This window comes from Artemia franciscana, chromosome 13 (genome assembly GCF_032884065.1).
Source record: "Artemia franciscana chromosome 13, ASM3288406v1, whole genome shotgun sequence".
Classification (NCBI taxonomy): Eukaryota; Metazoa; Arthropoda; class Branchiopoda; order Anostraca; family Artemiidae; genus Artemia; species Artemia franciscana.
In genome coordinates this window covers 41,250,660-41,275,660 of record NC_088875.1, presented here as the reverse complement: position 1 = coordinate 41,275,660, position 25,001 = coordinate 41,250,660, and the positions used below count along the sequence as shown (strand labels likewise).

At 34.4% G+C, this 25,001-nt stretch overlaps 1 protein-coding gene across 1 annotated transcript; it reads left to right on the top strand.

Annotated features, from left to right (window-relative positions):
* The first annotated feature begins 1,724 nt into the window (after positions 1 to 1,724).
* On the top strand, positions 1,725 to 24,956 carry LOC136034942 (26S proteasome non-ATPase regulatory subunit 7-like). Its single transcript, XM_065716479.1, has 5 exons — positions 1,725 to 1,995; positions 8,664 to 8,756; positions 14,603 to 14,781; positions 20,322 to 20,525; positions 24,578 to 24,956. Exons 1-5 carry the CDS (start codon positions 1,788 to 1,790, stop codon positions 24,884 to 24,886), a joined length of 993 nt encoding a protein of 330 aa, XP_065572551.1. The 5' UTR covers positions 1,725 to 1,787; the 3' UTR covers positions 24,887 to 24,956.
* The last annotated feature ends 45 nt before the right edge of the window (positions 24,957 to 25,001 follow it).

Sequence of the window (25,001 nt, the reverse complement as noted above, 5' to 3'; positions counted from 1 at the left end):
GTATTCCGGTGGAGGGTCGGTTTTAAAGGGGGAAAACCCAGAAAAAGACTAAAAATAGATATTTTATGTAAACTGTAAAAAATGTGTATTAAACCTGATGAAAAATCATCTATTTTGCCCAGCATACTTCGGTATGTTGGCTCGACAAAAGAGAAATTGTTAAGCATTGCATCATCTAGTTTATTGACTCCGTAGAACACGTTAAAACAAAGTGATTTCCTGTTATTTTATGCGTTGTCCCAACTTTAACATCTATTGGAATTTATTAACAAAGAACAAGTTTATTCAATTAGCCGTGGGTGCTCAGCCAATTGGCTTTTATCTTATTCAAGTAACATCCTTTACTTTCAACCCAAGCATCTCCCGTCTCTGCCCACTTTGTTTCAGTACGAAGTACCCTGTATGTAATGTAGCAGATTCAGTTTTTTTCTGTCGGAGGACCTTGTCCTCTTCCTTGACAAATGTATAACACCAAAATCGTATGTCTATGAGTTTGACAATGCTGCGCTGTTTTCTGTTTGATTTTGTTGTTGTCAAAACAGTATTATTTTAGTGTCAAAGATTGCTGAAGACCACAAGAATACAAATTTACTTCTAGAGAGGGAGCTTCTTGGTCAGGCAAAAATGCTAAAAAATAGACACTGTGCATTATTAAAAATACTTAAAAATTGTCGAGGTTTGAGATCACTTCAAATCATTATATTTATGCTCGATTGATCTTTAAACTTGTTATATATCTTATTTAGTCGATTTAGATTTGTTCTTTTGTGTTTAAGATAATCACAAATATATTGATAACCAGTTTCTCAGCCAATTAGTTGAAATCGATTACTAAAGTTTTCATGGAATCACCCTTTTTTCGGGCTGGTTAAACTGCTCTAATTAGAAGGCATTATTTATTTTCATTGTTCTATTGATTTTATTCACCCCTTTTACTTTTTAAAAAAACACCATGTAGAATTGCTGCATTTACCAACTGAGAGTTAGATTTTGGCAGGTCAAGGATTCAGTTATTGTCATATCAGTAATTTCACAGTCTTTCACTCACTTTTACTATTGTTTTTAGTTTTACTCTTCTTGTTTATGTAATTTAAAGAACGAGTCGGTAAAATCACATAACAAAGTGCTTTGGCTGTTCATCTTTTTAACTAATTTAGAAACTTAGTCGGCAAAAATGTTGCATCTGTCGGTAGTGACCAAGGAAGAGATTTCGGGAGGTCAAGATTGCAGTGGTTTTTTGTGTCACTATATCTATCTGCTGTCACTCGTCATGCTATTCCACATATCTGATAAGTTTTGTTCTTCCCATTTATTGAGTTATAACAGTAAATCCTGTCAAACAGCGGTAATTTGTGCCACGATTTTACTGACTCAATTCTTTTTACCATGTCACCTAAAGTATTGTAGGGGAGTATCCCCCTTATTGATATACATGGCACCTCTATTTGATTCAAAATAGCCGATTTCACCAGAAAAGGACAAATTAAGACTCCGCATCGTTTGGCCAAGCTCCATTTCTCTTTTTTTGGTAAATTTAGGCTGTATGACTTTGATATGATTAGTCAATTAAAGTACATCCAAACATCGTGGTTTCGGTTTGGGCCAAATCCCATCAGCGTATAGATTCATTAGTCATCGCTACTGACGGTATTTTATTACCTTAGCCAAAACAAGGCAAATAAAGATGCGGCATAAAAAACGCTCCGATTTCCTATTTTTATAAGCATTTTCTGAAGAAACTACAGATTTTTTGTGACTGTGCAAATCCAGGTTGAAACTTGTTTAAAATGACAGGTCTTCACAGTACGCTGAAGAAAGTAGCTGGTGGAAACAATAATGACCAAACAAAAGTAGTGGTCCATCCTCTTGTATTACTTAGTGTTGTAGATCACTTTACTAGGATGGGCAAAGTTGGCAGTCAAAGGAGGTGTGTTGGCGTTTTACTAGGTTCAAACAAAGGAAAAGGGCTGCTTGATGTTTCAAATAGCTTCGCAGGTAAGGGGGCATAAGATAGAGAACCTAAGAGAATATTTATTGTGGTAGGCTATGGAAAAATATAGGCTAGTAGTTGGCTACTTCTGAAGGAAACAAAAGAAGAGTATTAATGCACAATCAGCACTATTACTAAGGAAACTTGTTAAGAAAATAATTTTTATTTCCATTATGTACAGATAAATTGACCCATAAAAGTCTTGTTTAGCTACTTTCAACTATCTTTGAAAGGGGATAGCCTAAGTAAGGAAAATGAAACTTCCAGGGATGGGTCTACAGATGGAATTTGGGTAAAATTCTAGTTAATTGACTTTTTGCTATCTTGGAAAGGGTTTAGGTTAGGAAAATGAAACTTTCAAGGCTGAATCTACAGACTAAAGTATGTCCTGGGAAGGTAATTTAAAGTACCCATCTCCACTCCTTCTCCCTCTAGAGGGCCCTGAAATTTGCCTACATGACAGGTCTATACCTATTGAAATTTTAACAAAACAACATTTAACCTCAATTTCCAGTTACTAGTTGCTTTTTCTCTGCCTTTAGTTCTGAAAATGCAATTCCTGTTATTTGAGTAGAATTTTGAGCCATATCAATTTTTTTTTCAAAATTTAGGAAATGTATTTGCATATCTTTAAAACCTTATAAAATGAAATTGAGCAAAGTTATGAAGCTTAAAACAATTTTGTTGTACTTCAATTAAGCAGAAGATCTATTTTGCAAGGTTTCAATTTTATAACACACATATTTTTAAAGGTCATCAAAGGTCAGGGCCCTCTAGAGGGAGAAGGAGTGGAGGTAGTTGCTTCAAAATACCTTCCCGGGACATACTTTAGTCTGTAGATTCAGCCCTGAAAGTTTCATTTTCCTAACCTAAACCCTTTCTGAGATAGCAAGAAGTCAATTAACTAGAATTTTACTGAAATTTGTGCTGGGAAGGTATTTTAAAGCATTTACCTCCACTCTTCCCTCTAGAGGGCAGTGGCTTATAATAACCTTTTAAAATATATTAGTTAAAATGAAACCATGCTAAATAAATCTTCTGCTTAAATGAAGTACCAGCTAACTATTTTCAGCTTCATAACATTGGGTATAAATGTTTGAGAAGCCTACTACATAAGGAGACATAATAAGAAAACAATTCTTAGCCTACTTTATAATAGGGTAAAAGATATCTTTTTGGGAAAGACCACTTTTCTTTGGCATTCCTGAAAAATAGAGATGGGCTTTTGGATATCCCATATTTTACTACAGCCTGAAAGAAGAGCTCCACCTTCTTGGTCAAATTTTTACCAATGATTTGTCAGGATGAATTGAAAATGTTGTCTCTGTTTTGACAAGCAATTGAAAAGAAATAATTATATTTAATATTTGTGATTTATGAAAAAATGTCAAGCAATAAAAGTTACAGTTTTAGAATCAGAAGAAAATCAATTGTTGGTTAATATGCAGGCTGAGTAAAACTGAAAGTTTAAAAGAATATATAGGCTACATTAAAATAGTATAAGTGGTATTTCTAAAGAGAGGTCCTTGTAGATAAAGCAATAAACTAATAATTTCAAGTCTTTGATCTTAAATAATTACAAAAATAACCATATTCATGTATAGCTTAAATTTTAAGCTTTTCATTAGTATATACAATACTTCTAAATTCCCCTTTTGTGACAAGATGTGAGGGTTTCAGTTTTACATAATTTTAATCAATTGGTTTCTGGTTTTTTACCCTATAGAAAATAATCCTAGTTAACATTTTTTCCAACACAAGAACCTTTATCTTCACTTCTTTCACTATTGTACAATTTTTTGACTGCATTTTTTAATTTTCAAATAGTCTATATATGAAAGTTAAACACCATCAGTATCTACCAAAAGATATTAAGAGCATGTTCATGACCTAGAAAAAAACATGGCCAATAAATGCACTGTTTCAGAGGTTAAAAAACATTTTAGTGCAGCAATGCAGCTGGAAACATCAAAAGTAAAACAGATTATTGACTCCCACCTTGAAGATAAAATCCTTAGAATATTCAGGTAGGAAAAGGACAGGAATAGGAGGAAATACAACATAGTTGCATATGGTATCCCCAGCCAAGAATAGGTGGGAATTAGGAATTTGTAATAAAACATCTTTCAGAGCAGTACAACATTACTCATTGAGAAGAGGGGGATATGTTGGGGGAACTTTCCTTGGAGGCATTTATCATGGGGGAAGAAAATTTCCATGAAGGGAGCACAGGATTTTCAAGTATCATTTAAAAAAAACAATGAAAAAATGAATATGAAAAAGTTTTTTTCAGCTGAAAGTAAGGAGCAGAATTCAAACTTAAAACAAACAGAAATTATTATGCATATGATGGGCTCACCTCCTCCTAATACCTTGCTCTTTATGCTAAATTATTTTTAGTAATTTCAACTATTTATTCTATGGCTTTTGTGATTCAGGGATCAATCTTTAGAAATTGGGACAAAATTTAAGCTTTAGTATAAAGAGCAAGGTACTGTCAAGGGGTGAACCCCCTCATATACATAGTAAAAACATGAGAATACAGAAGTTCTTCAAGTAAGCTAATTTATAAGTTATGTATATCTTTTACTAATAAAAATGTTTGTAAAAAATTAAAAGTTCTAGTTGTCTTTCTAAGTAACCAAACAACTGGAGGGCAACTAGGCCTCCTCCCCCACTCCTTTTTTCTCAAAATCATTCAATCAAAACCATGAGAAAGCCATTTAGCCAAAAAAAATAAATATGCAAATTGCATTTTAATTATTCATCTGCAGAGAGCCAAAATCAAAACATGCATTGATTCAAAAACGTTCACAAATTAAATAACAAAAAACAAGTTTTTTTAATGGAAAGTAAGGAGCAACATTAAAACTTAAAACAAACAGAAATTACTTTGCATGTGAAAGGGGTTGCTTCCTCATCATCTTTATGCTAAAGTTTTTTACTGTTTTAAAAAGTAGAGTTAAGAGAAAGAGTCAAACTTTGACATGAAGAGCAGGGTGTTGATGAGGAAGCAACCCCTTTCACATATGAAGTAATTTCTGTTTGTTTTAAGTTTTAATGTTGCTCCTTACTTTCTGTTAAAAAAACTTGTTTTTTTATTTAATCAAATAAATAGAACAAGGCTGCCACAATTCTTTTAAAATAACAAGCTGATATACTTGCAATAGTGGAAGTGTGCCCCAAGTTTAGCAATACCAAACTTACAGAATCTTGCATTAGTGTCAATGGTTATAAACTTTCTTCAAATTAATTGGACCCTGATTCTAGGAGAGGTGTGGGTATTTTTGTTAGGGAGGAGCTGCAGGCAGGTGTTCTTATTCCCACAAACAACTATAGACCTTGGGTTGAAACATTTTGATTAACTATAACTATTTTACAATAATATAATATGCTTTGGATATGTATATTGTAGCCCTAGTTCCCCAAGCAAGATTATTAGCAAAAATGCCCTTTTGGAAATGGTATCCAATATCTTAAAAATCAAATCTTTTGAGAAAATTATAGTTGATGATTTCAACCTGCCAGAAATTGTATGGATTGATGGATATGGGTCACCAAAAACACAAACTACAGGTTCTCCCTTTGCATCTTGTTTATCAAACAATTATCTATACCAATCTGTTAATGAGCTTACAAGAATCCATTCTTCTTGACCTAGTAATTGTTTCTAGTCCTGAGCTACTGTTAAGCAATGATTATCTCCCCCCCCCCTGGAAGAAGTGACCATGTTACAATTCTCTCTACAATTAATATTCACAGCAAACAAACTACTTATAAGCATTGCTCATTTATTGACTACAAAGCTGTATGTAGAGATTTAGCATGTATTAACTAGAGCTTTATCAAAGATGCTGATCTTGAGACTTCTTGGCATATATTCAAAACTTTATTACTTAGTGCTAAATCGAGGCATACTGTACTAGTCTCAGGATGATTAGACAGCCTAAAACACTGCCATATCTAACTCCTTTTATTTGTAATCTCATCCAAAGAAAATCCAAAGCATGGAAAAAGTATTGCAAGGATAGAAACTCTTGTAACTTTGAAAGATACCAGGTAGCCAGAAATCTTTTAACAAATAAAAAAAAAAGTTAAAGGATACAGCATTAGACTTTACAGTCCATACCGGCGGTGCTGATCTCTGTTTCTTGGCCCTTCAGCCAGGAAGTGCAATGGGGGGTTGGGGGCCAGCCATCCTGTGCTTTTGCACACCCTTCCTGTTTACCTTCCCCAGATTTCTCCAGGTACCCATTTAGAGATGGGTCGACTCTGGCTAAGCTTACAGAGTCACGCCACTGACCCCCATCCCAAACTGAAGAATTGGGTACACTGGGATTCGAACCCGCGTCCTCTCAGACAAGGGATCCCAAATCCAGTGCACCAACCCATTCGGCCTGGACGGCTTTTAATAACATAAAAAAATTAAAATCAAATCACAAAAATAAACTGGCTAAGCAAATCAAGGTAAATCCCAAACTCTTTTGGGGGCAACTAAAAACCAGACAGAGACTCAGTTCCAGATTTATGGCAAAATGGACATATGATATCTACACCTGAAAGTAAAGCAGAAGTCTTGAATAAACAACTTTCCTCAGTATTTTTTAATGGTTGGGGTGTCCCACCCCCTGCTCTCTCTTTTTACTCAATCACTACCACTATGCCAGATATTGAAGTAATTGAATACATGGTGAATAAGAAACTTGCTTCAATTAATGTATATAAATCTAAGGGTCTGGACAATATTTATCCTAGGCTTCTCAAACATGCTAAACATATCCTAGCTGCCCCATTTACTGTAATCTTCCAAAAATCAATCAAAGCTGCACAACTTCTGGTGGGTTGGAAAAAAGCATACATAACTCCTGTTTTCAAAAAGGGAAAAGGAAATGCTGCTGCAAATTACAGGCCAGTCAGTATTACCTCTTCTGTTGTCAAAGTGATTGAAGGAATAGTTGATGATGCTATTATTAAACATCTCAAAAAGAATGGCATCCTTCACCATTCTCAACATGGCTTCCAAAGTGGTAGATCTGTTGATACAAATTTACTGCAGTCTTACAATCTTGTTACAGATCTAATAGACAAGGGAATTCCTGTTGCCACTCTCCTTGGTGGAGTTGGGGGGGGGGAGTAATTCTGAAAAATTAGAAAAAATGAGGTATTTGTAACTTACAAACAGGTGATCAGATCTTAATGAAGTTTGATATCTAGAAGGATCTTATGCTTTAAATCTCTCATTTTAAATCCCGACCAGATCCAGTGACATTGAAGGGAGTTGGAGGGGGAAGCCGGAATTCTTGGAAAAAATGAAATCAAGGTATCTTACAAATGGGTGATTGGATCTCAATGAAACTTGATATATAGAAGAATCTTATGTCTCAGATGCTCCATTTTCAATTTGAATCGGATCCAGGGACATAGAGGGTTGGAGGGGGGGAACAGAAATCTTGGAAACTGGAAATTTTGGAAAACACTTAGAGTTGAGATATTGAAATGAAAATTAATGGGAAGAATAAGCACAAGTTATAGATACAAGATTAACTCAATTGGTATGGATTCGTTCTCTTTGAGGGAGTGGGGGGTTGTTAATTTGGAAAAGTTAGAAAAACTGAGGTATTTTTAACTTAAGAATGGGTGACCAGATCTTAATGAAATTTGATATTTAAAAGGAACTTATGTATCAGAGCTCTTATTTCAAATCCCGACCAGATCTTTTGACCTTGGGGGGAGCTGGAGGGGGAAACCAGAAATCTTGGAAAATGCTTATAAATTTTGTAGATACATGACTGATGTAACTGGACTGGATCCGCTCTCTTTGGGGGAGTTAGATGGTGGGGCTCAGTGCTTTGGTGAGTTTGGTGCTTCTGGACGTGCTAGGACGATGAAGATTGGTAGGCATGTCAGGGAGCTGTAAAAATTGACTTGATAAAGTCGTTTTCCCCAATTCGAACATCTGGGGGGGCTGAAGGGAGAGGAAAAATTGGAAAAATTGAAGTATTTTTAACTTGCTAGTGGGTGATTGGATATTAATGAATTAAGGACCTTGTGATTCAGAGCTCTTATTTTAAATCCCGACCGGCATTAAGCCTCTCATTTTACTTTTAAAGCAATCTATTGATTCTTAGAATTTTGCTAGAGCTCATACCACATGAGCTCTTGGCTCTTCCGTCCTCAGCACAACCTCAGCACAAGTGCCATACGAGCTCTTAGCTCTTGTTCTTCCTTACTTGCATCTGAAATCAGATTTTTCATGAGAATTTTGTTGAATTATAAGCTTCCCAGACAAGCTTCCCTAATGGCATTCTGAAATTTGCAGTTCTTGTAATGGAATTTCACAAAGGCTGTAGCATTTTTACTGCTGAATGATAAATTTGTATTTTAAATCAAATTTTACATTTAATAAAAGCTAGGTATCTCCAAATTTAATGCCAGTTGACGTAAAAGTAACATTATCAATTTGCTTTCAATTTTGGATTTATTATTTCGATTTAGCTTTTGATCCTTTTTTGAAAATTTAACAATTTAAAAACTCAAGGATAATTGTATGAACATTCGAAATAATATTGGATATGTGTGAGCTCTAAATTAAGGTAAACTTTGTCAGTATTTTGTCAATCTGATGAAATGTGAAATAATAGAAATAACTCATTGATTTTTTTTTCCATTTCAGTACCTTTTGATGAAGATGAAAGAGACAAGTCTGTTTGGTTCTTAGATCACGATTATCTAGAGAATATGTATGGGATGTTCAAAAAGGTCAATGGTATGCTGATTGTTATACTGTATCTTGTATACCACTATTTCTGTATAGTTAAAGTTAGTCTTTGTCAGAGGGCATACAATATTAAGAATATTTGAAAAGCTTGATCAATCTTTTAATAAAAAAGGTACTCCAGATTTGTTTGAGAATAAACACCAAATGAACAGGAGATGCAAATAACTTTGGGATGCTGCAACTGAAACTCCTGATAAGCCGAGAGCATTGTTTGTCCTTTACTAATAATATTATATTTTTATATTTATTATTATTTTACTTTTTAGTCTTATCTAAAACTAAAAAGTCTAAAGCTAAGGAGTTAACGTCTTTGTTACTTTTTTGGTTTCTTAAAGTATTATAATTTTTAATTCTAGTTGATTGTATTTTTACATAGGATAAGGGAAAGGCAGAAATTGCTCACTGAACGCCCACAACCTCTCCCAAATATCGACTACTGACAGTTTATCACCAATTCTATTGATTTTTTATGCATTTGAATTTTTTTTTTTACATCTTTTGTAAAATTAAACACCAATTTTACCTTGTTATTTTTACCTTAAATTGCAGCTTGGAGCAATCTAAGGATTTTTTTATGTGAAGCTCCAGAGTTGATGGAAGTTGTTTTATTGTTGTTTAGCAACCAAATGCAGTTGGGTGATCAGTAGCTTCCCTGTCAACCACTCAGAATGCAGCCTTTGTTTGAAAATATCAACAGATTCAGAAGTAAATGTGTCTTCAGAGAGTTTATTCCTACTGTCAACAATTCTTGAGGAAAAGAATTGAGTACGGACTCTGGTTAGGGTAGAGTGCTTAACAAGTTTCAGCTGATGACATCTTACTTAGTTAATTACTTGTGTATTTAATTTAGCTAAAAAACACAAAAAAACATTAACCCCCAACAGAGAGCATAGCTCGTAAGGTGGGTGTGTAAATAATAGGACATAGGCAAAACAAGACATCTTGTCATAGCAAAAAGAAAGAAAACCAACAAAAAAATCCGGGGCAGGAGATTTTTCTGGGAGGCTGTCCCAATGTGGGGACAAAAACAAAACACAAAAACATATAATAAATTTTAATTTTCCATCATCAATGTTGAATAAACTTTTTTGGATCAATCTTAGTTTTATCATTCTGCTTATATTTATTTGCAATAAATGGCATTGGGTACCTAAGTGAAAACCTTTACCTTTTCACATCTTACAGAAGGAATTGCAGTATATGCCTGACCCCCTCCCCCCCTCGAGAAGCCGAACGAGGGGGGCAAAATCGGCAGAGATCTATTGTACAAATAATTAATAGGATTTTGAATTTGAAAATGCCATAAGAAAATATCTACTTCTTTTACATGTTTTAAATCGAACAAATTTAGGGGAAAAAAATTGGTTTTGCTTCAGATGCATTTTCAGGTTTTGATGGTCAATGTAAAAGATTTCTAAGTATTCTTACTGTCCTATTTTGTAGTACATGTAATTGTTTTAAATGCGTCCAAAAGGTATTAACGTAAACAATTGAGCAACAATTCAAATACAAAGCAATTAAAGGTTCATAATTTATTTTTAATGCGGAAAATAAAAGAAATATTTTTCCCACAATACGTTGACCCTATATTTTGAACGAGTTTTACCTTTAAATGATCAATGTGATTATGGAAAGACAAAGGTGGATCAAGAAAAACTTCTAAAAAACCATATGACTGAACCCTACAAATTTTATTCTCACCAATCTGAAGCTCCTGACTAGAAATCAATTTAGTGACGCGTTTTGAACAACCAAAACCATAAATTGAGTTTTAGTAAAATTTGGTAATAAATTACAAGAAACAAACCATTGATTAAATGAATTAACAGTTATAATCTAACTTTCAATTAATTTAGAATCCCTTGCTTTAACAGATATAGCTGTTTCATCTGCAAATAGAATAGCAAGACTAATATTCTCCTGCAAACTTCGCAGAATATCATTAATATAAATCAAAAATGAAAGCTGACCTAATACTGAATCTTGTGGCACACCAATATCAACAAGGTTTTTTAAATTAGACAGTTTTCATCGGCATCTAGCACAATTTTACGTGCATAAAGGTATCATTTTACTATTTCTAATCCTTTCTTTCTTATGCCTGCATTTTCCATTTTGTCAAGAAGAATTTCATGGTTTAATGTAAATGCTTTCTTAACATCATAGAAAACAGTAGCCACATAAAATCCTCATCTAAACAATCACTTATTTCTAATAAAAGAGCTGCAACTGCGTGCTGTCTCGAATGGCTTGCCCTAAAACTGTTGTTGGGTAAAAAGAATATCTTATAGAAATCCTTTTTTTTTAATTTTTTAAACACTTTAGATAATGGCGGTAAAATTGCAATGGGACGATAATTATTGACATCAAATTAATCACCTTTTTTATGTAATGGAATTACCTGGGCAATTTCCCATCTACTAGGAAACATGCCTGAACCAACACATAAATTAAAAAATGAACAAGTGGTTCAGAAATCACTCTAGCAATACTCTTTAACAGCTTTGTTGATATTCCATCGTATCCCACTGAATTGCCATTTTTTATATTTTTAATAAACTTGTGGAATTCTGCAAAACGAACTGGAGCCAGTAACATACTCAAACCTCCTTATGAAACCTCCCTATGAATAAAACATAGGGAGGGAAATAATGTTTATGCAACCTGGAAGAAGAAAAATCATTTCTGCTGAAACGATAGATTCTCCAATGCCAATAAAATAATGACTAAACATATTAGCAACAGTCCTCTAACTTCTTCACTATTTGTGTCATATAATATAACTTTTTATAGTATGTGACAACTGTTTATTTCTTCCAATTTGATCCTTAATTTAACTCAAAGATTTTAGGGAGAAACAGAATTCTGAAAAGAATTTTCATAATAAGCTCTTTCACTTTCTCTAAGAATCCTTACCAACAGGTTTTTATAGTTTTTAAAACGCATTATATTTATTTCTGTGGTATACTTTATTTTGATTTTATATAAACGATTTTTTTCATTCGGCAACCTTGAAAGGGACTCGTTTATGCAAGATTTTCTAGGAGGATGCCTCTTTCCCATTGGATTCCTGTACAGGCAAAAATGATCAAGCTTTTCAGTCAATATATTATAAAACTTGTCTAAGGATTGATTTGGATTCTTTTCATTAATTACTGAACTCGACTCGACGTCACCTGGCCCTTCTGTTAAATTTAACAAACTTTCATGCGAAAAATCTTGACGCTTTGGTTTTATTATACGGGAAATAAAGCGGAAAATCAGCCATAATTGTGCAGTGATCAGATGAATCATCAGGAATGACATATGTACTAACGGTGCTGTATAACGGTGAAAAAATATTATCGATTAGTGAAAATGACCTATGAGTTATGCTGAATGGCATAAAACATACAGGGTTTAACCCATAAGCTAGCGGACATTTTAAAAACTGCACAGTTTTTCTATCCATTCTGTTCTGTTTAGCAGATCCAAGGTTCATTAAATCAATATTAAAATCTCCTATAACTAAATAAGGAGTATTATCCAACTAGCTAGCTAATTTATCCAACAAATTTTCAAAATGATTTTTAAATTCTAGCTGACGGAGTATGGTAAATAACTGCAATAAGAAGCTTCTGTGTTCTCTGATTCTTGAATTAGGATGTATAATAGGAAATAATGCTGGGAAAATGTTGGCCTTTATTAACTTGTAGGCTAGAATGGCGCTATATCTCCTGTCTATAAGTGTTGGGAGTTTCAGTTTAGCTAGTCCTGCAGGGTAAGAAAACTGTTGCATGCCGGATACTATTTTGTTGATGCGTCTCTGCAAAACTTTTATATATTTTTTTCAAATGCTGGGATGTTAAAGACATTCCATGTTTAAGCTTGGTTGAACTAGTCCCTTACACGGAAGACCCATGATTATCGGGGAACGAGTGGAAAGGTTATGCTTAGTGAGCCCAAGAGTTGTATTAGTACCAAGTGCAGACTTCTTAGCATGGATGCTGAATTTTAATTCTTTGTATGTATGAATTAATTTGAATATGTTTGTTTTATCCGAATACTCGGTTCCTTGGTCTTATGCAGAATATTATCTTGAAAATATATTAATAAAGAACTAACTAATGTTCAGAATAGTATCTAACCAATCTTTCTTGTTTATGCAGTATTGTTTCACCTAAAAAATTTCCATTGCTCTTAGGATGCGGTCTTATGTTTTACATTCTCACCTTAATTGTGTTCTTAGATTATTTTAAAAACATACTACAGGTGAGTTTTGCCCCAATAATGCATGCAATATAGAGGTGAAATCAAACACAAAGGCTTGGCTGCCTCCCAGCATTCTTATACGCCTGCTAAGATTTTTTGTTGAAGACTACCATTTTTCAATTTTAACTTAAAGTAGGCCCTTTGTTTCACCAAAACTTAGTTTTTAGCATTTATACAAAAAATTAGAAACCTTCTGACAAAATACGTTTGAGAAAATGCCGAGTAACAATAAAAAATTGTGTCAGTTTTGCTTGTCTAAGTTTTTGCTACAAATTACCCCTGCATTTCTTTCTTTTAAAATTTTCTTAGAAACTTTACTCAAAATCTGTCTTTTCCCAAAAAAAAGCTTGAACCGGTATATAGATAGCATTGTTTTTTATTGAATAAGACACATGGCTACTTGAATGACAAGAATGCTACTGTTGTAGAGACTTCTCTGTTTTGAGTTAAGAGTCTTAAAATTTAATTTAGTAAAATTTATTTTGTTGAAATTATTTCTTTCGTTTAATGTCTGTTTGGTAAGCTTCCACAAAGACCTCAATTAGAAAACTTCTTATGAAAACATGTTTATAAAGACAAGCTTATTAATTCACCTATTGCTTTAATAGCTCCCAACACACTGAATTAAATGACATTATGAGATACATTGATTTTTTACATGGTCATGTGTGATGTAATGGAACTTTAACAGCTTTAGCATTTTACAATAGATATTGCCAATATCACTCACAGTCGTACTTTTACACTTTGTGAAAGACGAGGAACCCCCCTTCTAAAAGTCTCCGAAAGACTCCCTCTGCCTTATCAGAACAATGTAATAAGTATTGTCTAACAATAGGATTTTAGTATTTGTACCCATGTTCTCACTGGACAAATTCTCTAATGCAGCATCCTCCCCTCTTTCCTCCCTAAAGAATGAATCTGTGCCAGCCTAATTCCCTATTACGTTTTTTCATTCTTTTTTTTTTTATTCAAATGAAGACCGTAAGCATTAAAAGTTTGGAGGCAACTACTCTACAGCTATTGTGTCATACACAGCTAACATCATTTTTAGCTTGGTTTATGTTAGGTCATTACTCTTTATTCTTGTGTGATTTTTGAATACTTTTTTTTGGTGGTGGTGGCAATACTAAACCCCATTGCTGACATATTTTGAGAAAGGGATATTAAAATGTGCTAAACTGACATTATCTAGATGTACTGATTTCACGGATATGGCTATTGCTAGAGTAAGGCAGACTAATACTGCCTTTTATTCTGAACCTGGTATTGTACATAAATGTAGTTTAATTGTAGAAGTGATGTTCCTTGTGGTATTTCTAGTACAAGTATCAGAATCAACTTCATTTTCATGTTTATCAAATATGCTGGGAAGCAAATGACTTTTACCCAATATAGTCAACTACCATTTCTTGTATTTTCATATTCACCTTTTTTAGCAGTTTTTTTTTCAAATTTATCTCTGCCTTAGTGATATTAGTAATCCCTTGCCTGTAATAAATGTAGCTTATATTGTATTACTTTAGTATTTAAGATAATGTCTCACTTTTCGTTTTATATTACTTTACCTTTTTACCAAATAGCAAAAGAGAAGATAGTTGGATGGTATCATACTGGACCAAAACTTCACCCTAATGACATTGCTATTAATGAACTCATAAGAAGATATTGTCCCAACTCTGTGTTAGTTGTTATTGATGCTGAACCTAAAGGTGTGGGTTTACCAACAGAAGCTTATAGGGCTGTTGAGGAAGTCCATGATGTGAGTCTCTTATTTATTCTGATTTTTTAATTTTTTTTTTATTTTGTATTTTCGTGGGAAATGTATTAGGCGTGTTTAGGCGTCTACTTAGAATTTTTTTGTGAGGGTTGTTATTTCCTCAAAAATTAATAAAAGTATGGGATAAATCCTGAGAATCTGAACATTTTTAGAGGAGGTGTGAGTCCAATGACTAGTGTTGCTTACATGTCCTGATTTTAAGAACAAGTAACTGAAGGCCTAAACCTCCATCTCTTTGAAATGCTTGTCAAAATCCTAGTTCTATCTGTTATGTTGTGTAAAATGAATATGTATAAAAGTCAAATGTCTCAAATAAAAACTTTACTAATATTGACAGATCATTGCAGAACTAAGCCACCTGAGGGCTACATAGCTATAAATTCTGCTCATCTACATAACTCTTCAGAGCTTCACTCTTTACCTTACTTCCCAGTAAATATTATTCGTGACTAAAATCTGTCCTTGTGACTTCTTCCCGCCCCAGTTGAGGATGTTCTCCTTTTTGTTTGTGCTTTTTGCGTTTTTGCTTTTTGTGAGTGTCACAAAAAGTTTTTGTTTTTTCTTCCCAAATATAATTGGATATATCATCGAATTATTAGGTTCACTCCAAATATAGGATTCACTGAGCTTAGTTTTACCCGTAAAAGGCTAAGAAACTTTGGAATTTTGCCTGATTTTTGAAAGAGGGAGGAAACACCCACTAAAAGTCATAGAATTATAATTAAAATCAAACCATTATATTCGACGGATCAGAGAATACTGTAGAGGTTCCAAGCACCTATCTGCAAACGTCTCGAATTTTGTATTATTTGCCAGAAGAAAAATCATGAATGCGTGTTATTTTGTTTTTGTTTTTTTCCAGTGGCGATCATATCGAACAAACTGTCCTAGAAAATCGGGAGAGGGCTCATTTTGGATGAGAATAAAAATTTCCGGTGCCCTTTTATTTGACCAAAAATATCGGACGGCTACTAGCTCCCATCACGTCTCTTTTTTCTCCAGAGAATTTCCGGCAACCTTTTATTCTTCTGCTGTAAAACTTTCCTAAATTTTGTTACAGAAAAGAAAGTGCGGTCACACCAAATTTTTTATTGTTAGATGTAAAGTCGTTCAAGTAATTGCCCAAAACTATCCTTAGGGAATTCAACTGAAAAAAAAATCTTGACTTTTCAAATTACCCAGGTTTCACAGTCTTATTTAATGATTGCTATTGCTGTGGCTTTTAGTATCCTAGTCTCAGTTCCATAGTTTATCTTTCTGCTCTACGGAACTTTTGCAATTGTAATTCCCCTTTGCGTCTCAACTATTCTCTTCTTACTTCTTTACTATATCCATCGTTCATACTGAAAACGCTACCTAAGTAAGTAAAGCTATTCACTCAGTCAATTTTCTCTTTACCTATCATCGCCTCTTTGTTCTCTTTTATTTGTAATTCAAGCTAGTGTTGGGCGATAATTTGATTAAACGATATATCGATATTTTTAATTTCGATGTTCGATAATTGATCTCGATACTTCTGATAAGTTTTTTACCCAGATTAACTCTTGGTTTAGTCAAAGTTAAAAAAAAATTATCATTACAGTAGATTTGCACAATTATTTTCTTCAAACTTTGAATAGTACTAAATCAAACAATAAAAAGAAGATATGATTACATAAACGAACATCATAGAAATCCAGATTTGAAATTTTTCGGGCTCAGGATAAAGAAAGATAACCTACTGGCTACTTTTGGCTATTCAAAATCAGCAACATGTCAATGTTTTCCCCTGATAATTGGTTTTACCCTTCAGTTATTAGATGAAAAAAAAAAGTTTTTTTTTTCAACTGAAAGTAAGGTTCAGCAGTGAAACTCAAAACGAACAGAAATTATTCCGTATATGAGAGGGATGCCCCTCATATACGTTTTTTTTTTAATTTTGAAAAAACTTCTTATTAAAAAGTCAAACTTCACCGTGTAAAGCGAAGTATTGAGGAGAAGGTAGCTCTCCTCACATGCAGAAGGATTTAGTTTCGTTTTAAGCAATATTCCTTCCTAGTTTCAGTTAAAACAACTTGCCTTTTATTTAATTTTTGATCGCTGTCAAATGATGTCGGGAAAGCTGCCTTGCTCCTCCGTGGGAAATTCCCCCCTCTCCCAGCAAAAATTCCTGCAATGAAAGTTCATCCTGCGCAAAATCCCCCCCCCCTGGCAAATCCATTCCTGCTGAAAATTCCACCCAAAACTTTCTTATGGACAATTTCACCTAGAAAATTCTCTTTTGCCTTCTTTCCTTTGAAAAGACTTATTTTTCATTTAATTTCCAATCTTTTTTCAAATCATGCCTGAAAAATCCTTCGACGGCAAATTTTTCTGGAAATTCCATCCTTCAGATGGAAAGTTTCTACTGCAGAAAATTCTACCATGAAGAATTTCTCCCATGGTAAATTCCTCCATAGAGAATTTCTCCTGCAGGGAATTCCGCCATGAAGAATATCTTCCACAGAAAACTCCCTCATGGAGAATTTCTCCCATGGGAAATCCCTCTCTCCCATAGAAAAATCCCCCGACAATTTTAACCTCTCTGAAAATTTCCCCCAGACAATTTCCCTGGAACATCTTGAGATGTAAAACTGAATTGACAAAGAGAAAGCAAGATAAATTTTATGTAAGAGTTCTGGCAAATTCCCCATGTAAATTTCTCCTTTGTAAGTTCATCTCCGGAAACTTCCCTGTCCGTTTAAAATTCTCCCCATGGAAAATCCCCCGCGGAAAGTTTCCCCTCTCCAAAAAATTATGTTTACTTCCAAATAACAAATACTTAATACAAACAAAAGGCAAAATCCATAATTTATGGCCGTTCCCCTAGATACTGTGGGAGGGGGGGTCCCCCCACAGTACCTCGTATAGGTACTGACACATTTCGTGTAGGAGCTCTGATAAATTCTTCCTTGTAAGCTCATCCCCGGAAACTTCCCTGTCCATGGAAAATTTTGCCTGTGAAAAATCCTCCCTCAGAAAATTCTCCCTCCTAAAAAAATGTCTGTTCACCAGCAAATAAAACACATTATACGGAAACATAGTAAAAATTCATAAATTACAGCCTTCCCTCAGATTTTTTGGGGTCATGTCATCTCCAGAGGCAATGCTATATCCGAGGGGGGGGGGGGGCTGGGGGTTGGACTCCCCAAATAAAATGATTACCCGACTCGTAAAAGCGTAATAAAAATGAATCTAAACAAGTTTTGATGCGTTTTTAAAGTTTTTTTTTCTATCGTGGCTGAATCACAGGGACTGTCACGGCATTTATTGATACGGATTCAGCAACCAGAAAGGTCAAATCCATATCTCTCTATTTTACTCTGAACTTAGAGAAGATCGTCAGAGGAAACTTACGGGGATCCAGATATGTGACAATCGTGACGGGCGTAATCTGAGCAAGGCATATAAGCCTCAATGACATTTTGTACAGCCAAGCCCTTTGGACATTCTCAGTAGCATTTGAAAGTCCACCCTCACTAAGTGTATTTTGAGTTTGAGAACAGGTTATACCAACTTGTGGGTGCTAGTAAGTATGCTGTGTATTAGCATGTATGAGTCAATGGATTAAATACATTATTTTTTTTCTTCTCGGTCATTTCCAGAGCAATTTTCTATCTTTGATCTTTTCTACAGGACTTTCACTGGTAAATACCAGAAAAAGCCGAAAATAATGAAACATTTCAAATATCGTTTTTGATATTATTATTTATGTTTCGATATTTGATATTTGCTCCGATATATTGACATCGATATTGAATATTGCCCATCACTAATTCAAGCAACTTAGCCTTTATATTTCAAATAAATTCTTGCACCCTGAACTGTTAAGATCTTTCGAAGGCTGCTAACATGCTAGTGTAGAATGTTCAAAATCATATGCATGATCTGAATCTGGGAAGTATCACTATATCACCTTGCACTTTGATACCATGTTATACCATTTCTTTTCGATTCCTCTATACCAGCCACCCCAAGAATTTTAGCCTCTCACCCTTCGAATTCACACATTCTGCAGTATTTCCCACCAACATTCATATACTGCAATGAACCACTTTAATTTCCATGCCCTTGCTCAAGCCCATTTTAAATATATTAAATTTAATCGTTCTTTTTCATTGAATATAATCAAAGAAAATAAAGGGATAAAAGGAGCCAAGGGATTATTCTGAAGTTTTTTTGGGGGGGATACAAAAAACTGGACAAAACGCATGAAAATTTTTTCATGTGTATTTTTTAACTTTTTTTACGAATTGGCCGCAAATTTTGGGGGTGGGTGGGGGGGGGGGGTTAAAGCTGTTATCTCTATACCATTTGCTTCGTTCTTTAGGACGAATTTCACCAAAATAACCAATATAAGCAGGGGTAGTGCACAGCCCTACTTTACTCCTTATTCAGCGTACTAGTCAACTACTAACCTCACTTCCAACTTTAACCAGAGGACTACTATTCTTGTAGTTAGCACTATTTATTTGAGCATTCTTATGGAAAATAAAAATGGAAGAAACACAATGGTACTAAACAAAAAGGCAAAAATATAAAAGAATAAGAAAAGAATTTTTTTTTCTGAACTAGATGCAAGAATTAGGGACTAGCGGTTTGTTGTTTGTACCGTTGATGTTGAAGTCGGATTTTGATATTCAGTTGATTAGCACATCGGCTTTCTTATTATATGTAATTAAATTGAGAAATTTGAAGGTGCATTGTTTTTTGAATGGAAAGATGGTTAATGTAGTATTAATCCTCAGAATTTCAAAAAAAAGAAAAACGCGATCCCATAAATGAATATATTTGTTGAAGGTGTGGTGCAACTCCAAAACATGATAAAAAAAAGTCATTTAGGAAATTTTAGCGCAAAGAGTATCCAGGAAGGGTCTCTATTAAGAATTGTCTCAGAGCCTATGAGGGAAAAATTCATTATTGTTTAGAATTTTGTGTTTTTTACAAACATTTTATGTACAAACATAATTCAAATAAGTTAATGACTAATGTATATTATCGATAAAATAGAGTCAATTAGCATCAAGATTGGTTTTTTTAATTTGAAGTTCATTTTCATTTTAAAACAGCTCTAGTCACAATCACCTAATATTAATAAAAGAAAGTTAGATGAGATTGAAGTTTACCCGTGAATCTTCTCAAGTGTCAAAGATCAAATCTTTCAAATCCCATTCTGTAACAGAATTATATTTAATATTAAACTATGCAAGTGTTTTAAAGAAGAAAGTCAATTACTAAAAGAGAAATTTGGCTTTGGAATTTACACTTTGGAAAAAAAGAGTCAACTCCATTATGTGTGATATAGTTAAAGATATGAGTTCGGTTATTCCTTTAAGATCTGAGGAAATAAGTCAACATAATCTTAATAAAAGAAAGTTAGATGCGGTTAAGTTTCTAATTGGAGCTAGTTGAAAGCAGTTTTTTCTATAAATAATTTCTGGATATCGCCAGAAAATTATTTATAGAAAAACAAGAAAATTTTAAGAATGTTCATCGATTTACAGGATGGTACACCAACAACCAAAACCTTTGAGCACATCCCTAGCGAGATTGGTGCCGAGGAGGCTGAAGAAGTTGGAGTGGAGCACCTCCTTCGAGATGTAAAGGACACTACAGTTGGTTCACTTTCTCAACAAATAACTGCTCAGCTCATTGGTCTCAAGGGATTATATAAACATGTCCAACAAATTAGCTCTTACCTACAGCAGGTTTGATAGTTTCTTTTCTTTTTTATTATGTTTAACTTGTGCTGCAGTGCAAAAAAATGCCGTCAGTGATACAACCAGATTTAACGAAATTTTCAATCATGAACTCTCAAAATAACAAGGGGGAAATGAGATTCTGATGAGATTGACTCCCCAAAATCGAATGTAAGTAGGTAAAATGATAGATATACCCTTGTTAAGAAAGTCTGAAAAATAATTCAATTAAGAGTGAATTCGTCTTATCTTTGATTTTATTTTTTTAATTGATAGGTTATGTTGAAAATTTTACTCTATGCAAGTCTGTGTTTGAGCAAGTGAAAATCAAAATGATTTAACCATCAGACGAATTCTGATACTTTTTCAATATAAAATTGATTTAAACATAATGTTAGACACGTCTCCTTCAACCGTTCATTGATATTTGCCAAAAAAGTTGTCTACCAAATATGAAAACTCCAATTGCATTCCCCCCTAGAAGCCAATTTATTTACTCTTGTTTTTGCCTCCTAAGGAAATTAGAAAAAGTGAATACATGGTTTTCATTTTTCTTATCAATGGTTTTTTTATTGCTTTTTTTCAATTTGCAATCTCAAGTACAAAGAGGGTCGTTATACATGTTTAAAGCGCGTTTCAGCAGAATTGGGCTACTTATCCTTAATTAAGCCACTGTATAAGAAAGGTGACAACAGTGAGTGTCGTAATTATCGAGGCATTAGTCTGGTCTCTCTAGGTAGCAAATTACTTAGTAATATGATACTTTTTAGACTGAGAGATGCTGTAGACAAAGTTTTAAGGGAAGAACAGTGCGGTTTTAGAAAAGGTAGAGGATGTGTCGACCAAGTTTTCACTCTTAGGTTAGTAACTGAGAAGTGCCTTAGTTGTCAAACACTTTTGGTCCCCAGTTTTATCGATTATGAGCAAGCTTTCGATTCTGTTGATAGAAGAATGTTAGCAAAGGTCTTATCCTTATATGGTATACCAGAAAAATACATTAAAGTAATTTGTGCTATGCGCGAGAATAATACTGCTGCGGTTAAGGTAGGAAATAAGGTTAGCAACTGGTTTTGTATTAAACCAGGAGTAAAACAGGGTTGTGTTCTATCCCCCTTTATATGGATCATTTTGATGGACTTTGTCTTAAAAAGCACAGGAAAGGCAATTGGAGACTATGGAATCAAATAGGGAGGAAAAACACTCCTGGACTTAGATTATGCTGATGATTTAAGCACATTAGATGAAAGTGTGAGCGAAATGAATGAATTTTAAGAGGTTTTTCGAGTTAAGGGTGCTAGAATAGACTTGAAAATTGTTAAGAAGACTAAGTCACTAAGGCTAGGAATAAGTGAAGATGAAAAGGTGACGTTGGGTAACGAAAAGATTGATCAGGTTGACAGCTTCACTTCCCTTTGCAGTATTATTAGTAAAGACGGTGGGATGAGTGAAGATGTTAAAAGTAGAATAGCTAAGGCTTAGAGTATTTTTTCACAGTTAAAAAAAGTTTGGAAGAATAGAAAGATAAGTCTGCAAACCAAGATTAGAATATTGGAAGCTACAGTGATGACAATGGTCAAATACGGCTATGAAGTATGGGCGCTCCAAAAGCAGATGAACATTTACTAGATGTTTTCCAGAGAAATTGCCTACGGATTATTCTGGGTACCCGGCTGACTGATCGTATTTCAAACAGTAGGTTGTACGAAAAAATGTGGTTCAATTCCGCTTTCTAGGGCTATAATGAAAGAAGGGTTAAGATGGCTAGGCCACGTTCTGCGGATGAAGGATGACAGATTGCCGAAGATTGTCCTTTTTGGCCAACCGTCTGTGGCTACACGGAAAGCAGGTCGTCCTCGTCTGGGTTGGGAGGATGTCATAAATAAATATTTAAAGGAAATGGGAACTTTCTGGGAGGATTAGGGAATTGGAACCTCCTGGGATTAGTTGGAGGAGGAGCGTGCGTAGCTGTGTTGGCCTCACGCGGCTTGGTGCTGTTGTGAGTTAATAGTAGTAGTATCCACTATTCATTATTCAAGTTATTTGCCATTTCAGGCGCAGTAATTACCACAAAATACAGGAATAGGTCCATAAAACAGGCTCTGGTTCATCCCAAACCAAATAATCAGCAATACAGGCTCTGTATTGCGCGGTAATTACCACAAAATACAGGAATAGGTCCATAAAATAGGCTGGACGCGTGTCAAGAGTACTTACAATCCTTACAGGAAAAGAGTTGATAAATGATGTCGAATTGTCTTTAACAGACTACTGTTCTGCCCTATGTTTGCACTAGAAAAAAAAAAAAAACACTCGCATAGTTAACTTGTGGTCCACGTAGAGCTGGTATAGATCTCTTGATTCTGTGCCTTCAGGTGGGGATGCTATACATGATTGGGGGTGAATCGTCCGGTGCTTCACGTGTTTTTCTCGCCGATTTCTCCATTTGACACTGGTTCGGCTCTGGTTCATCCCAAACCAAATAATCAGCAATAACATCATGATAACATTAGAAACTTCAGATGCAAGAATGATGCCACACACGACAAAAGTCATTTTCATGAAAGAGGTTCAATAGGTTTTAGGATTACTTACAACAACAATAAAATCATGGTTTTCCCAGTAGGTGCAATCTCGTAAAGACCAAACCACGGCTTGTAGTAACCAAAAATTTATATCGTGTTAAAAAAAAATTGTATGGCGAGAAAAAATTGCCATTTGTAGCTGATTCAGGAATTGTAAATCTTATTTCGATTATCAGAGAAAGAGCAAGGGTTAAGTGTTATACAACAAAAGACGGATTTTGGTGACGGCATTTATGACTGTCCATACCAGAACTATCCTGCACTAGTCTAGGTTTGCAGTGTTCCAGATTTTACTGTATATGTAACGAAGTCTTTTAGTAGTCCAATATTAAAGGGTTGGGGCGTTCCATGGTAAGAAACAGGAAATAGTTGGAATTCACTGTTTTAGGGTCGTTGGTTTTGTCTTTTTGTGCATGTTGAGGCGATGGGCTATGATAACCCGAGGTTCGGTATTTAATATACATCTGCTGCTAAACCTAGTAATTGCCCCTCCCCCCTCTTTTTATTACCGAATTTTAGACTAGATTGGATCATTCTAGAAAGTGATAAAAAAGACTAAATTGCATTATAATATGGAGAACATGCAGAATATAAATCTAAAGTATATATATATATATATATATATATATATATATATATATATATATATATATATATATATATATATATATATATATATATATATATATATGTATTATTGTATTATGTACTATTTATACAGTCTGCCACAACCTGGTCTGATTAAGACTGTTTAAAAAAAAACTGGCTTCTTTTATTTCTTTGTTAAAAGATACAAATAAAACAAAGACAATGTTTCGAGTCGAATTGAGGAAGTTGAAAGAGATAGTAAGCTTGTTGTATTTTCCTTTAGTAAAGGACTTCATCTTCGCAATTTTTTTTTAGCTTTAAAAGGATACGGTGTTATATCCCTACAAGTGGTGCTGATCTCCGTTTCATGGCCCTTAAGCCAGGAAGTGCCATGGGGGGGGGGGGTTAGTGGCCAGCCATTCTGTACTTTTGCACACCCTTCCTGTTTACCTTCCCAATATTTCTCCAGGTACCCATTTAGAAGGGGGAAGGCTCTGGCTGAGCTTACAGAGTCACGCCTCTAAACCCGTTCCAAACCAAATAACCAGTGACACCAGGACTCGGGCTCCAGCCTACCGGACAAAGGATATCAAATCTAGCGTACTAACCACTCGCCTAGGACGGCCGTATTCAGCTTTAAAACACCATTATTTCGCCATTTGAAAATTTAGCTCCGGATCTCCTCTGTTATTTTTCAACTTTTTTGGTTTTATATAAAAAGTCAAACTAATTTTTAACTTCTTTCCAAGCAAAATTTATTGCTAAAACTTCATAAAAGTTAGTGGGAAAACTTTATTGACAACTCGATAAGCATTATTTATTTGTGTAAGCTGCTAATTGGTGTCATGACTTTTTTTTTGTTGCATGTCTCATTTGTTTTCTGTATTTTAGGTTGTAGATGGCAAATTACCTGTAAATCATCAGATTGTCTATCAGCTTCAAGATATTTTCAATTTATTACCTGACGTCACTCAACCGCAATTTATCAAATCCCTTTTTATTGAAACAAATGATCAAATGGGAGTGTTGTACGTGGCAGCCCTCGCTCGTTCTATCATTGCTCTGCATAACTTGATTAACAACAAATTAGCTAACAAGGAATCTGAGAAAAAGAAGGAGGAAGGTACAAAGGAACCTAAAAAGGAAGAGAAGAAAGAAAACAAAGAAGAAAAGAAAGAAGGGGCAAGCACTAAGCTATAAATTGTGATTTGGTCTTGTGTATATACTTTTATTAATTTCGAAGAAAAAAAAAGAAAATTCATGATCTAAAGTTTGAGTCTTTTTGTTCTAAAACTAATATGCTAGGAACTAACTT

Bases quoted from the DNA above. Each gene is read 5' to 3' on its own strand.
- LOC136034942 (XM_065716479.1), top strand. From the start codon at position 1,788: ATGACAGGTCTTCACAGTACGCTGAAGAAAGTAGCTGGTGGAAACAAT. The intron at 1,996-8,663 runs GTAAGGGGGCAT...TTTCCATTTCAG, and splicing joins TGTTTCAAATAGCTTCGCAG to TACCTTTTGATGAAGATGAA. The intron at 14,782-20,321 runs GTGAGTCTCTTA...ATCGATTTACAG, and splicing joins CTGTTGAGGAAGTCCATGAT to GATGGTACACCAACAACCAA.